The sequence below is a fragment of the Camellia sinensis genome, chromosome 12 (genome assembly GCF_055761805.1).
Source record: "Camellia sinensis isolate YWXY chromosome 12, ASM5576180v1, whole genome shotgun sequence".
In the NCBI taxonomy this organism is placed as follows: domain Eukaryota; kingdom Viridiplantae; phylum Streptophyta; class Magnoliopsida; order Ericales; family Theaceae; genus Camellia; species Camellia sinensis.
In genome coordinates this window covers 82866003-82880198 of record NC_138972.1, presented here as the reverse complement: position 1 = coordinate 82880198, position 14196 = coordinate 82866003, and the positions used below count along the sequence as shown (strand labels likewise).

The 14196-nt window shown below is 36.8% G+C and overlaps 1 protein-coding gene across 2 annotated transcripts; it reads left to right on the top strand.

Annotated features, from left to right (window-relative positions):
• The first annotated feature begins 1227 nt into the window (after window positions 1–1227).
• LOC145804604 (uncharacterized) lies at window positions 1228–13636 on the top strand. Of its 2 annotated transcripts, none has more exons than XM_082899082.1 (11): window positions 1228–1702; window positions 1889–1989; window positions 2636–2705; window positions 7740–7919; window positions 10318–10568; window positions 10660–10887; window positions 10993–11085; window positions 11192–11293; window positions 11396–11862; window positions 11980–12040; window positions 12848–13636. In XM_082899082.1, the coding sequence occupies exons 4-10, from the start codon at window positions 7745–7747 to the stop codon at window positions 11984–11986; spliced, it is 1323 nt and encodes a 440-aa protein (XP_082755208.1). In that variant the 5' UTR covers window positions 1228–1702; window positions 1889–1989; window positions 2636–2705; window positions 7740–7744; the 3' UTR covers window positions 11987–12040; window positions 12848–13636. The 2 variants fall into 2 exon arrangements, with proteins under 2 accessions (XP_082755208.1, XP_082755207.1); XM_082899081.1 differs by having other exon boundaries at window positions 10315–10568.
• The last annotated feature ends 560 nt before the right edge of the window (window positions 13637–14196 follow it).

Below are 14196 nucleotides of genomic sequence, written 5' to 3'. Positions count from 1 at the left end.
CATTAAATTTAGAAAGTGAGCTTGTATATTATTTTCCTTATCAATTTGTCATTGTCTAATTGTTTTAATTTTTTTAGACATTTACCTATTTGGTGTCAACGCCAAGTACCTAAATCTCTCCCAAGTCCAAGAGTGCTATAGATATGATGGAAAAAATAGGGCTGCAAACAGCACCATTCTAGGCAACGCATCGCCAATAGAAACTTCCACGGCTGATGCAAAGTTGCTCCCACCAATAAAATTGTGCTCACTAGGCTGTGTATATGTGTGTCTATATAGGTTCTATAGATGTGTACAAAAGTAGAATATTATATGTACATATATCTGTATGGGTACTATAGCAATGGTGGTTGAATATGGTAGGGGTGGGTTGTGGCAGCGGCAATTTAATTTAGTGGTGGTGGTGGTTGACAGTGTTAAAACAGAAATGAAATAAAGAGAAGATAGAAAAGGAATATGAAGGTTATTTTTTACTTTCAATTTACACACTTAGTGTTGTATTTTAATCCAAAACCACAGTTATTTTTGAACAAGAAGGGGTTTTGTGCTCCGAAGGTAAACTACAATAGATAAAATGGAATTTCCCTTCAATTATTTTTCGCAGCATATATGGACAAACGTTGACAACATCATAATACAAGTAGAATCAAAATGACTCATGGCACTGAGAAAGAAAAGATACTACCAAGTGTTGAGAGTTAGTCAAACTGATTTCAAGCTGGTCAAGCATATGACACTTCCACAGGAAATATCATGTGCCTTTAAAAAAAAATATCTACTTGAAAAACATATTATTCAGGAACTTTTTTACGTGTCAGGTACATTTTAAAGTTCCACGACCAAAGGAAGGGGAAAAATAATGTTAGATGTGTCCGTCACATAGAGTGAAGTTAAGGATTCAAATTTTTTTTTTTTTTTTTCTATTCTCATTGTATTTCTTGTAATTCATGCACATAGAAATATATTACCAGAACGATGGGGCTAATTATTAAAAACAAAGTAAATGTAACATTTCTAAACAATGAAAATACTTAACCTGAACAAAACAAGAACCAAAACCAGCCAGTCCCATGTTCTTCCCAAATCGATAGCATGGACAACTGCAAATGCACAATCCGAGTTAACACAAGTATCAAACAACAATTCAAGTATAAATATTTTTTGAAATTAACAGTGCCTCAACATGGGTGCAATCACTACAACAAATCGTACATTTGGCGACTAAAATTGGCGACCAAACCAATTTTAGTCGCCAAAAACAGGGTGTTCGGCGACCAAACTTCCATTTTTAGTCGGCATTCATTTAGCATTTTTAGCTACCAAAGTTTTTAGTCGCCATACAGTGTTATTGGCGACTAATTTGTTTTTAGTCGCTGATTTGAACCACTTTACGCTACCAAAGTTCAATTTCGTCGCCGTATGATAACATTTCGCGACAAAAACGTTTTGTCGTCAAAAAAATGGGAGAAATTTTTATGCTTTTTGGCGACCAAAACAAATATTTAGTCGCTGAATTTCGAAATGTTTTTTTAGAGGGAAACTCATTAATATTGGCGCCTACATTTAACAAAGGATTATTTGTCTTCTGTTTGACACACACCACAGAGCAGTCGATACCAAAGCTCTGCGCCGCTGGCCACCGTCGTTCATCACCGGCGCTCGCGACCACGAACATTGTAGTCCGGCCCACCACTGATTACAGGTATTTGTCTCTCCCTCTCTATCGATCTGTGTCTGTCTGTTTGTATCTCTCTCCCTCTCCATCCCCGTGGCTCACGTGGTATTTCTCTCTCCCTCTCTATCGAAATGTTTTTGAAATGTTCTCTCTCCCTCTCTATCGATTTCGTAATCAAAGCTCTGATTAAGTTAGGGCTTTTTCTGATTACAGGTATTTAGGGCTTTTTCTGATTTCGTGAGGTTGGAGAAAGAGGTTGTGAGGGTAGCTTTTTTGTATCCCCGCTTCTGTATCATCCCCGCTTCTGATTACAGGTATTAAGTTTGCTACTTCTTTTCTCCCCCCCTTCTGTATCATCCCCGCTTCTCTGTATCCCTTTCTGCAAATCATCTGTTTCTCAAAGTATTGTAGTTTTTGGGTTTGTTTTTGTGTTTCAGAAAATAAAAAAAATAAACTTCAGTGGTATTTTTGTTTTTGTGTATCATCCCCGCTTCTGGTTTATTTTTATTTTTATTTTTTTGTTTTTTTTTTTTGTTTTTGTTTTCTTTGTTTCATCAAATCACCTGCGAGGGTAGCTTTTTTGTATCCCCTTCCAGGTTGGTTCTTTTACATCTTGGACTCAAGAGGCTTATCTATTTTCAATCCTCTTTATTAGGTTTTTTCGGTATGGGTATACACTGATTACAATCCATCACTCTTGAATTCCAATGCTACTTGTGGATGGCTATACACAGAGCATGTTTGACAACTATTGAAGTTTTATTGCTGATTTTCTTGTCCTACATTGGTTTGAACAAACTCATCTAATTTGGAGTATAGATTAGTCGCTCAAATTGTTTCTAAATATAATTTTTGCTTCCATACACAAATCAATTCAATATTCTGCGAGGCAAGTCAATTTCTTAACCTGGGATTTTTCATCTTTCTGTATTTTTATTTATTCATTTATTTTTTGAGCAGATGGGCAATGTTTGGTTTTGCTGTTGGGATGCTAACAGAGTATGCAACAGGCTCAGACTTCGTTGATCAAGTAAACATTCTTCTCTCCATTTTCGGGATTGTAGACTTGGAGTAACTTATCTGTTTGATTTCCAATGCTACAAATACGTACTCTCTGTTACATGTAATTTCTGTAGTTAAATCCAATGTTTCATCTCCCGCTTTTTTTGAGTAAATTTTCAATTTTCATTTGTTTGAATCACTTAATTATCTGTATTCTCACTATGTACATGAATTTCAAAAAACACAAATTTGTTGTGTGTAATTTGATCATTTATTATCACTGGGTCCATGACACTAGTTCAAAATTAGATCATTTATTTCTTAACTATTGAAAACAGTGCTAGAACAATTGATGTTACTAGACTGACTCACTCAATAATACCTTCCAATTGATAAATGTGCCTGCTTGGATTTATAGTGTTGATTTGCAATGTCATGTGATAAAAAATAAAAACAATAAATTAAAGAAAAGTTGCAATTTTAAATTTATCTATATTTATTTTATGTTTGATTTTTCTATAGTTAATTATGCTGACGGATAAGCATAAATTTCAAAACACCAATTGTCATTTCGATGCCAAAACATTGACATTTCAACTTACAATGATATAAACTTTTTAAAAAAAAAAAAAAAATGTATTTAGGTTAAGAAACAGGTTGTTCTTTGAATTGTATGGTGTTTTTGAAATGTATCTACTTTTAATGTCTGTCTATTGAAAGCTCATTTATATGTGTATGCTTTTTCAGTTCTCTACTTTGTCTGCTTTACCAGCTTTACTGATGATTTATGATATACTTTTTCCCCACTTTCGGTTTTACTTTGAGAAAAAAAATTCTTCATTTCTTTCATCATACAGTCAAATTATGGAGTAAAATTATTATTGTAAAGTGTCCATCTATGTTTTACACCATGTAGTAAATGTCTAATATTTTTCTTGAATTTTAAAATGATTTTGCTACTGATTGGAACAAATATATAGAATTCAGTATAATGTTTGTTACATATAAATTATATATCTCCCTGTAAGATGACTTGACATAGAATTGTTCATGTATGTCACATTAGCGTATGCATACATGCCGAGTTACTACTGAAATTAGCCAACTCTATGCAGCTGAGAAATAGGCATAACATCCCGATATGTCATTACTATTTCGGTAAACATCAACAAGCAATGCTAATCGAACCCTTAAACTTACTTAAGCTCTCTTCCATTACAGAGTATTTTTCCAAGTTCCCGTCCATTCCCAGGTTCATCTTTGGTTGATGTGTACTGTTCCAATAATGGATAAGAGTTGGATGATGATACAAGATCGGCTAAAAAGTAAAGAGTATTTAGAGGGTGTTCAGTCATTTATTGAGTTCGCTACAAAGAATTTAGGGCCGCAGGATGAGTACAAAAGGTTACTTGGCCTGCCCTAATTGCAACATGGATGCTTCATCTCAGAGTTTGCGAAGTAAGATAGGGTATATGGGTGCTCGGCGGTACTTACCTGAGAACCATATTTGGCGAAGAAGTAGGCTATTCAACGGTGAAATTGAGAATCGGTCCAAACCCGTGGAGTTATCGGGAGAACAAATACTCGAGCAAATTAATTTGGGGACGTACAAGCCGTATGGAAAGCATCCAACCAACCAAAAAAGACAAAGGACTGAAAAGCCAACTCCAAACTGGACGAAAAGAAGCATTTTGTTTGACCTTCCCTATTGGAAAACACTTAAGCTTCGACATAACCTTGATGTCATGCACATAGAGAAGAATATATGTGACAGTCTGCTTGGTACACTATTGAACATAGATGGCAAGAACAAGGACACAGACAAAGCACGTTTGGATCTGGAGGACATGCGAATACGAAAGGAGTTACACTTGATAAGGCATGCGAATGGCTCTTTCGAGAAGCCTCCGGCATTCTACACATTGTCCCTGGCAGAGAGACAAGGGTTTTATGATTTCTTGAAATCGATTAAGTATCCTGATGGCTATGCTGCAAATGTATCCAACTGTGTCACTGCGAATGGTGGTAAGTTAGTTGGCCTTAAGAGTCATGACTGTCATGTCCTTCTACAACGTCTTCTTCCCATTGGGATGCGAGGATACCTTCCTACCGAGATTGGGACCACATTGTTTGAGTTAGGAACTTTTTTCAAACAGTTGTGCTCAAAGACATTGCGGGTCACTGATTTGGAGCAATTGCAAGAACAAATAGTACTTATACTTTGTAAGCTTGAGAAGATTTTTCCTCCTGCTTTTTTTGATGTCATGGTCCACTTGGCAATTCATTTGCCTTATGAGGCTATGCTTGGAGGGCCTGTGCAATATCGATGGATGTATCCTATTGAGAGGTATAACTACGATGGGGGTGCTTTTTTAATGTAAATATAGTTCAATGTAACCATACTAACGATCAGCCTGATGTTTACATGTAGGATGCTCGGACTTCTTAAAGGATTTGTTGGCAATAAAGCTCGGCCAGAAGGTTCCGTTGCCGAGGGCTACATATCGAAAGAGTGTGCGACGTTTTGTTCAATGTATTTGGATGGAGTTGAAACGGTCTTTAACCGGGAAGAAAGGAACTACGATGGAGGTGACAATGGGCCGGGGTTGGCAATTTTCACTCAAAATGTTCGTCCTTTTGGTCAACTCACAAGGGAAATTGATGTGTCCGTAACTGACCGCGAATTCGCTCATTGGTTTGTCCTACACAATAGTTTGGAAGTTGACGAATATCTAGAGTACGATTCCTCATCATACATGCAACATACATCTTGTACACGGTTTTTTTTTTTTTTTTCGAAGTCTTCATTATTCCAATTACTTATGAATTACATTGTATTAAGTAGGGAACACAAGCTCGTGTTGCAACAAACATATGGAAGTGATTGCAACATTGCAACGCGACAATGCAAAGAATTTCCTAAATGGTTCAAAGATCGCGTAAGCTGAAGCTCGTTATTGTATAGTTTGCAAATAATGTTACATTATTCTAAGTTTGAATTAACTTGACATACTTTCTTCTGTAGATGAACCAACTGCGAAATCAAAAGTCACCCGAAGCAACCGATGAGATGTGGTCATTAGCCAATGGACCTAATGCCTTAGTGAACACATATTCGGGATGCATTGCTAATGGCGTCCGATTCCATACTATCGACCGTGATAACCGTCGTAAATGCCAAAATAGTGGGTTGGTAGTGGAAGGCGACCACGAAGGCCAATTGATAAAGTTCTACGGCTACCTTTGTAAAGTGTGGGAGCTGACATATTTGTTTGGACATCGGGTTGTTTTGTTCCAATGTGAATGGTATAACACCGGTAGTAGTCGAACTTTGCGTGTCGAACCACATGTGACAACCGTTGATGTAAGAAGTCGATGGTATAAAGATGACTCGTTTGTGTTCCCAAGCCAAGTTCAACAAGTTTTCTATGTTCCTGATACGAATTTAGGGCCGAATTGGCGAGTCGTAGAAAAGTTTCAACATCGACGACTTTGGGATGTGCCAGAAGTAGATGTGCCAGAATTTGATGACGTCTTGCAAGAAGATGAGACCACTACTGTTGTACCGACTGACCCTATTGATGATGATGCTGTTTTGCTTCGGAATGACATTGAACCTGAAATAATTTCAATGGAAGTTTCGCATACCAAAAAGCGTGTACAACCCGAGGGTGTTATGGATGATGCTTTCATTTGTGATGACGATGATGAACTAACAATCGCGGGTGATGACGAAGAAGATGAGATAGAAATTGATTTTGATACAGATACGGACCTAGAGTTTTAACTCACTTTGTGGTAAAATTACTTTATGTGTTCTCTAAGTACATTGTTGATGAACTTTGTTTGTTTGTCTGTCTTGTTTTGTTGATGTGATGGGGGGCTTTAAGCGATCTTGTTAGAATTTGCCAAGAAAAAATGAAGAACCTGGCTTCGAGCTCGCTGAAGATCCTGCTCCAACTGAGAGAGCTTTATCCTACTTGACTGTAGCTGCTGTACATAGGCCTATATATATATATATAGAGAGAGAGAGATAAGTTGGTATAGATCCCAAAACTATGAAGATTGTAGTATAAGTTTTAGACAAGTAATGATCATTTGGAGGACTAGTTTATATCATTATCTGCACATTTAATCTGGAAAACTGTTTTTTGAAAACACTATAACAAAAAAACTTAGTAATTGATTTGTTTAAAACAACCCAAAACAGTGTAATGGAAAGACAAATTTTTTTGTTATTTTAAGCAATGAAAAATGTGTTTTATTTATTTGTATAAGATAGGTGAATAAAATCATACTGGGTCCATAGGAATATAGGGTTTGATGTCTAATTCCAAGATAAGGTGTAAAAGGACTTGAATGTACAGTTTGGAGATTGATGTTGCTGTTGATGTTGTTGGGCTTGTGGAATCTAGTTTTCAAATGGGTATTTTATAAAGTCATCATAACCACCCCAAAGACTTCTTCATTTTTCGAATGGGTATTCGAGATACCCATTTGAATAATTAGTATTGAAATGGGTATTTGAAATGGGTATTTTATAAAATCATCATAACCACCCTCAAATTATTCAAATGACTTCTTCATTCTTTGTTTATTCAGTAAATTAGTTTTAAATGTGAGTAGACTAATTATGTCTTGTTTTGTTTTTTTTGTTCTTGTTCTTCTTCATCTTCTTCTTCTTCTTGTTTGGACCCCAATTTCCCAACTACATTCATATTCTATGGACTTAATACCCTTGTAATTAACTTCCTATACAATTTGTATGAACTTTGGCAGAAAATTGAAAAGCAAATTCATAGTGAAGTCAGATTTATGTATGTTTGCTGCTGTTTACTCATCTGCTGGCAGATTTACTGAAGCAAATTCATAGTGAATCATAGTGAATCTGCTGGTTAATCTTGATAAGTTTTTTTGGTCTGTCTCTGGCTGCTGTCGCTGGTTGTTAATCTTGTCAATCTGCTGGTTGCTTAATCTGCTGGTTAATCTGAGTTGGGATGTTTCTATTCATGGTTAGTCTGCTGGTTACTTAATACAAGGCTCCAACTGGTTACTTATGTAGGTACCATGGTTCCTGGTATGAAGACGGGGCGGCGGAAGACAGCAACAAGTGGCAACGTATTATCAGGCTCTGAAGCATGTCCACCAGCAGTTATTGGCACCCCGTTGACGTTATCTGATGAGACACAGCCACCAGATGATACACAAACAGTGGTGGAGGAGACGCAGCCAGGTGGCGTGGGTAAGAGCATTTCACTTACTTCGTTACAAATTCTTTTTTCCTTTTTCCTGGGCTGCCTAAGTCAGGTCTTTAAGGCAATGAGAACCCCATAAACAGGAAGAAAAACAAAGAAAATGTGAATGCCTTGTTAACCTGATTGGTAAGGAATGCCTTTGTTAATTTGTAGGTTAATCTGTCTGTTAATCTTGTTAGTCAATGTGAATGCCTTAGTTGGTTCAATAAGTGGGAGTGTATGAAGACCTAGTAGTCAATAACTGTTAGTGTAATCGCAATTATAGCTACCAGAAAAATGAAGTCATGGAATCTAATTTGCCACATGAGGTCGATCACTTTTCCAAAAACAGGGGTCAGGATGATGCTACACATACGGAGACAGATGAAAATGGAGATGAAGGTAGTGGAAGGTGGTAAATCTGCAGAGGAGGATGACGAGGATGATGTGGCAAAAAGTGTTGAAGGGTCAATCAATGGAAATCACACAGTGGAAGGGTTGTCAGATGATGTAGATGGAGGTAATGATTGTATGCCTGGTTCAGTGGTTAAAGAGGGTGGTTAATTCAAATTTGAGTGACTGTATAGCCCAGTCCAAGGCTTTGTCTACAGTGGAGAACTCAGCCTTCAAGGATAAACAACAGAGGGATGGCCCATTGCAGAGTGCTACTGCTAGAACAATGAGAAAGGACGAGCTAAAGATGAAAGGCACTGAACAGAGGAAAGGAAGAAGGAGGAAGGGTGCACATTCAAACCAGAATGGGCTGTTATTTAATAATTGTCTAAAAAATAGGGCAATCCTTAGAGCGGCAGCAGCAGCCATATCCATATCTTGCTGATGATGCACTTGGGGAGCTCAAGGTTGCTTATGAAGCTCTGAAGGAACACAATATCAGTTCTGAAGCAGCAAATATGGAAGTCATTATTTTATATGAGTTTATAAAGCAACATGTGTGTGATATTGAAGCAAAGAAGGGTGAGCTTCTGGGTCTGTATGAAGCAGTAAGGCAACACAGTACTATTCTTGGAGCAGAGAACAGTGAGCTTGTTAAAAAGCTTGGTGACTATCAGCCACGTATTAGTGTATTGGACAGACAGTTGGATGAAATGCACTCAAGTTCAGATGAGATGGCTTCCTCTATCTCTAATCAAGTGGAAGTTCTGCATAAAGAAGTAGCTGAGAGGGCATCAATACTTGAGCAAGAATGGAATTCTACTGTTGGTCAGGTTGTTCAGACAGTCGAGAAGCTTGATGCATTGATCAGGAGCTTGTTTTCTACTGCTTCTGTTGATGCTGCAACCAAAGTGATTGACAATCTGCAGGAAAAATTAGAAGCTTCTGGCAAAGATCACACAGCAATGTGCAGTTCATACAAGGACATGATTGAAAAGTTCAATGATTTGCATAGAAAGAATGAATTGGCTATTGGTGTATTACATGGGGTCCATGGTAACCTTCAGAGGCTTGTAAATGATTCATGTCAGCATGTAGAACAAAGCCAGATCATTAACCAAAATGAGAACCTTATAGATCCTCTACATCTTGATAACTATGATACCCTCATGGAGCAACTGGCAGTGCTTCTGGGTGAGAGGTTGCAATTCAAATCTATGAACGATAAACTGAACTTGGAGTTGATTGATATGGCAAAAGAAATGGAGAAACTGAAGAAAACAGGCCTTGATTCAGATACCATTCTAAAGCTGGTTGAAGATGTTGAAGGTGCCGTTAAGCTGAATGGAACTGGCATTGACTCAGAAAAGCTTGAATCACGCTTGCAGCGTCTTATATCTTTTCTCTCTGATAGTTTGGAGATTCTAACTCGTGATTATGATGAGGTGTCGGAGAAGGCAGTCCAATTTGAACTTCAGAATGATAAGTTGCAGAAGGCTTTGCAAGAGAAATTGGTTGTGAAAGTCAGAAATCAGGAGCATCTTGAAGGTGAGATAAGAAGAATATTGGAGGATTTGGTGCATGATTTGGTGAAGGATTCTGTTACAGAGGACGTGGTTTCTGCTGGCAGTAGTACCGAGTGTTTGGAACAACTACTGCAGAAGCTGTCAGAGAAGTACACAGCCCTTGCTTTGGAGAAACCTATTCTTGTTGACTCAGCTGATGACAAAAATACATAACTAACGCAAACAGTAGTAAGGCACACTGTTTAAACATATGTTTTTAAACATAAAGTTCATTGATTTAGTTGAGTTCTAAACTTAAAAGAAACCAAGGGTTGTACACTTGTAATTAACGATATTAGTTTCATAGTCAGTTATTGTCTTCGCTGTAATTAAGATGCTTATATGTGTTTATGTATTTTTTTTTTTTAAATTGAAGCAACAAGCAATACTCGAACATCTTACCTTAAATCTGTTTGTAATTTGTGGCGTGCTTCCCCTTTTGTAGCAGGGCGAAAAAGAGCAACTCGTGTACGAGGACGTACATTGGGCAAAGGAGTGCAAAAAAGAATAGCAAGGAAAAAAGGAGAGAAATTACATGTGTATGTCAATCGGGTGTTGAACGCAATCACAGGAGGGAATGCAACCCCAGCGACGAATGAGTTGGGATTGCAAATTAGACGGTTGTGCCCTCTTCAGAGCGTGAAGTCATGGACGAAAATCAATGAAAGTACCAAAGATGCGGTCATCCAAGCGGTGCTAGTACGAGATTTATCTTCCCATAATGTCGTTATTAAGTTATTTGTAATTGCTTAAATTAATTGATGTAGTAATTGTCTTATTATGTTTGTAGGACAAGTTTGTTATCGGGGATGATTTTGATAATGATGAACAAGCTCAACAAATTCTTGATAGAAAGGCATATTTGCTATACAAGGATTGGAGGTACAATCTAAAGCAAGAGTTCCTCGAACTTGAGGAAAAGGGTGTTGATGACCCGTATAGTCATCCGCCTAGTGGAGTGAGCTTGGATGACTGGAGATATCTTATTGATGTTGCTTGGAAAGACGAATCTCACTTGGTAACAAATTAATTAGAAACCCCATTCTTGAAATTCATTGATGTCAATATGAATAAAAATTCTAACAAAATTGGTTTATGTTTGTAATTTTTTTTTTCTTGTTAGAAACGCTCTAAAGCTGGTAAAGCAAATAGGGCTATGCTCCCGTACAATCATACAAGTGGATCGCGATCATTTCCTATAGCAATGTCGCTTATGGTGAGAAGTAGTTATTTGTTTAGTAATATAATGGATGATTGATTCTTCTTCATTTTGAATATTACTATGTAGTACTTCATCAATGGAAATTTTTGAAACATAATAGGCAAATGAGGATGGACAAATAGATTTCCCTGAATTTTATAAGAAATCACACAAGTCCAAGAAGACGGGAGACTGGATTGACCCCAAATGTGGTGAGCTACATGTGAGTATTGAATGTTGAAACCAATTTTGTTGTGTATCAATTACTAAAGTTGTTTTCAATTCCTTCAACTATCTTGACTTTCTTATTTTTTTGCCATGATAGGATGATATGGTCAATCTACAAGTCGTAGCCACCGATGCGGGGTTGCCATTGACCCACGAAGAACTATCAAGGCAAGTGCTCGGGGCAAAAAAAAATTACTTGCGTGGATGTGGGATAGGCCCACAACCCTCTTCAACAGCTTCGAATGTGGCACGAGCACGTGACAAACATATGGAGTCAATGAGAACGGAATTGGAGGCTCTTCGTGAGGAGCGTGAAAGAGATCACGAGGAGTTGCTGAAGGAGAAAGAGGAGCGGCAAAGAGATCACGAGGAGTTGCTAAAGGAGAAAGAGGAGCGACAAAGAGATAGGGAGGAAATTATGAGGGAAAGAGAGGAGCTGACGAAACAAATTGAAGAGGAAAAAAAAGCACGGGAGGCACAACAAGTACAACTCAATCATTTGAACGACGTGGTGTCACGACTGACAACCCTCTTGCAGGGTTCAGATGGTCATCCTACAATTCGGTAAACATAATTTTATTGATAAGCTAATGCAAGTTGTAGAAAAATATGGATCATATTGGCATAAAATTGGTTTCTAAAGTTGCTATGCAAATTTTTGTTGTTATGTGCTTCGAATAGGTTATAAGGCATAATGTGAGTAGACTTTGCAGCAGATGGACGGTAATCTGAAGTTCATAAGGTAACCACTTGATTTCAATGAAATATGAAGTTAGTTCCCTTTGGTATAATTTGATTTCCATCGGGTTGTAATCACTTGATGGCATAATCTGATTTCATAAGGTAACCACTTGATGGCATAATCTGATTTCCATAAGACAACATGGAATTCCAACAAAATAAAAAAAAAAAAAAATTTAAACAAAAATGATGACCTTTTTTTCTAAATGTGGAATTTACTTTTGTTTTTTATGTGAACTGACTCCGTCCAAGTCCATGCTGGGAAATAGTTGGCTATAGTCTGAATAACAAAATTCTTCGTATTGTTCGGTAGAAGTTAACATTTGTCATGTCAAGATAGCCTGTTCTACGGGCAGAGTTATGAGTACCTGATACAACTATATATTACCTGCAAAAATCGTCAAATAGTATCCAAATGAACCATATGGATGTGAAACTTCTCCAAAATTCCGAATTCTGGGGAGTATCATCAGTTTGCAGCCTTCTCAGCTGCTATATGCAACACATGGTTAATATATACAGTGATAAATTACATTGATGGTCTATATGTTTTGGCCCTTATATTATTTTGATCCTTATAAATTTAATGTATTCGATTTTGATCATGAATTTATGCTTTTGTGTTAGTTTAGTCTAATTGATAACAACTGTGTGACGATCCTCACATGTATATTAATTTATTCAGAGAATTTGCCTAATTATGTGTTTAAATTTTGTGCATATATGGAACTAATGGAACTAATGGGTGAAAATTTTGTGAAAATTTTTGTTTACAATGGAACTAATGGGTGACATTTTTGTTGTGTAGGTGGCTTTTGGCATTGACATGTGGATCTTCTATTTTTTTTGTCCGGAAGATAATTCACATTGCAAAGTTGGAAAGTTTTTTGTCGTCCCTGGCTTTTTGTGTGGAAATTAGATGAATCATACATATATTTTTTGGCAGGGTACATAGTATTTTTGGAACTTGTGTTAATTGCTCTGGTGGTATGTATAGATTACCTTTTGTCGTGGTACATATTACCATGGTAATTTGTACCATGTCAAATGGTCATTACAATGCATAGTATAGTAACAATGTTTTGTGTATAGAGGACATTGTTTTGGTAACACAGTTGGAATGTATGACGTTATTATTTGTAATTGGAATATGTTAGTTGGTTTATATATATAAGTTAACATTGTAAGGTATTATTTTTGGTTTGATGGTTGTAAGTGAAACATGCATTACGGAATAGGTGATAAATATATATATTGATTTGTTTGTATTATAGGTTGTGGTGGATATATATAGGTTTTGAAAAAAAATTATTAAAATGAAAAAAAATAAAAAATGACATTTTTGGTGACAAAAAAATTGGTAGCCGAAAAAAATAAAAATATCTTTTGCCGACTAAATATTTAGTAGCTAAAATGAATAGAAAATAGTTTTGGTGACTAATTGTTTTGTAGCGAAAAATTGAAAACAGTTTTGGCTACTAAAGCCTGTAGTAGCTAAACTAGAAGAAGCTTTCCCCGACAAAATCTTTAGTAGCTAAAAATGACACTTTCGGCGACTAATATCTTAGTCGCTAATAGGACTCATCGGCGACTAAAACAGCGTTAGTCGGTAATAGCTTATCTTTTGCCTACTAAAAATTAGTCGGCATTATGTTGGATTTTTAGCGACTAAATCCTTTTTTTGTCGCTAATTACTGCCCGTTTTGGCTACTAACAGATTAGTCACTAATTCTGGTCGATTTTTAGCGACTAAAATTTCTTTTAGTCGCCACTACGTTTGCCGACAATGCATCTGCGACAAATCCAGCGACCAAAGTTTTTGGTCGGCAAATAGTTTCGGCGACTAAAATCTGTGCTTTTGGCGACAAAAGCGTTAGTCGCCAAAAGTGTATTTTTTTGTAGTGAATTGCAAACATATTCTAATTCTAACCAAATAAGTGACGGTAAATCATGAGAAAAATGAAGAATATCATTCATTCGTCAAAACCCATTTTCACTATTCAACAACCTATTCAAAGGCTACAAGTTTAATTAAAAAAAATTGACAGAAATCCCCTGATTTCACCAAGAGGAACAAAAATAAATAAATAAATCATAAGAGTGGGTTTTTACCAAGTGGATTGAAGAGCGATGAGGTGGTCGTCGAAGCAATTGACA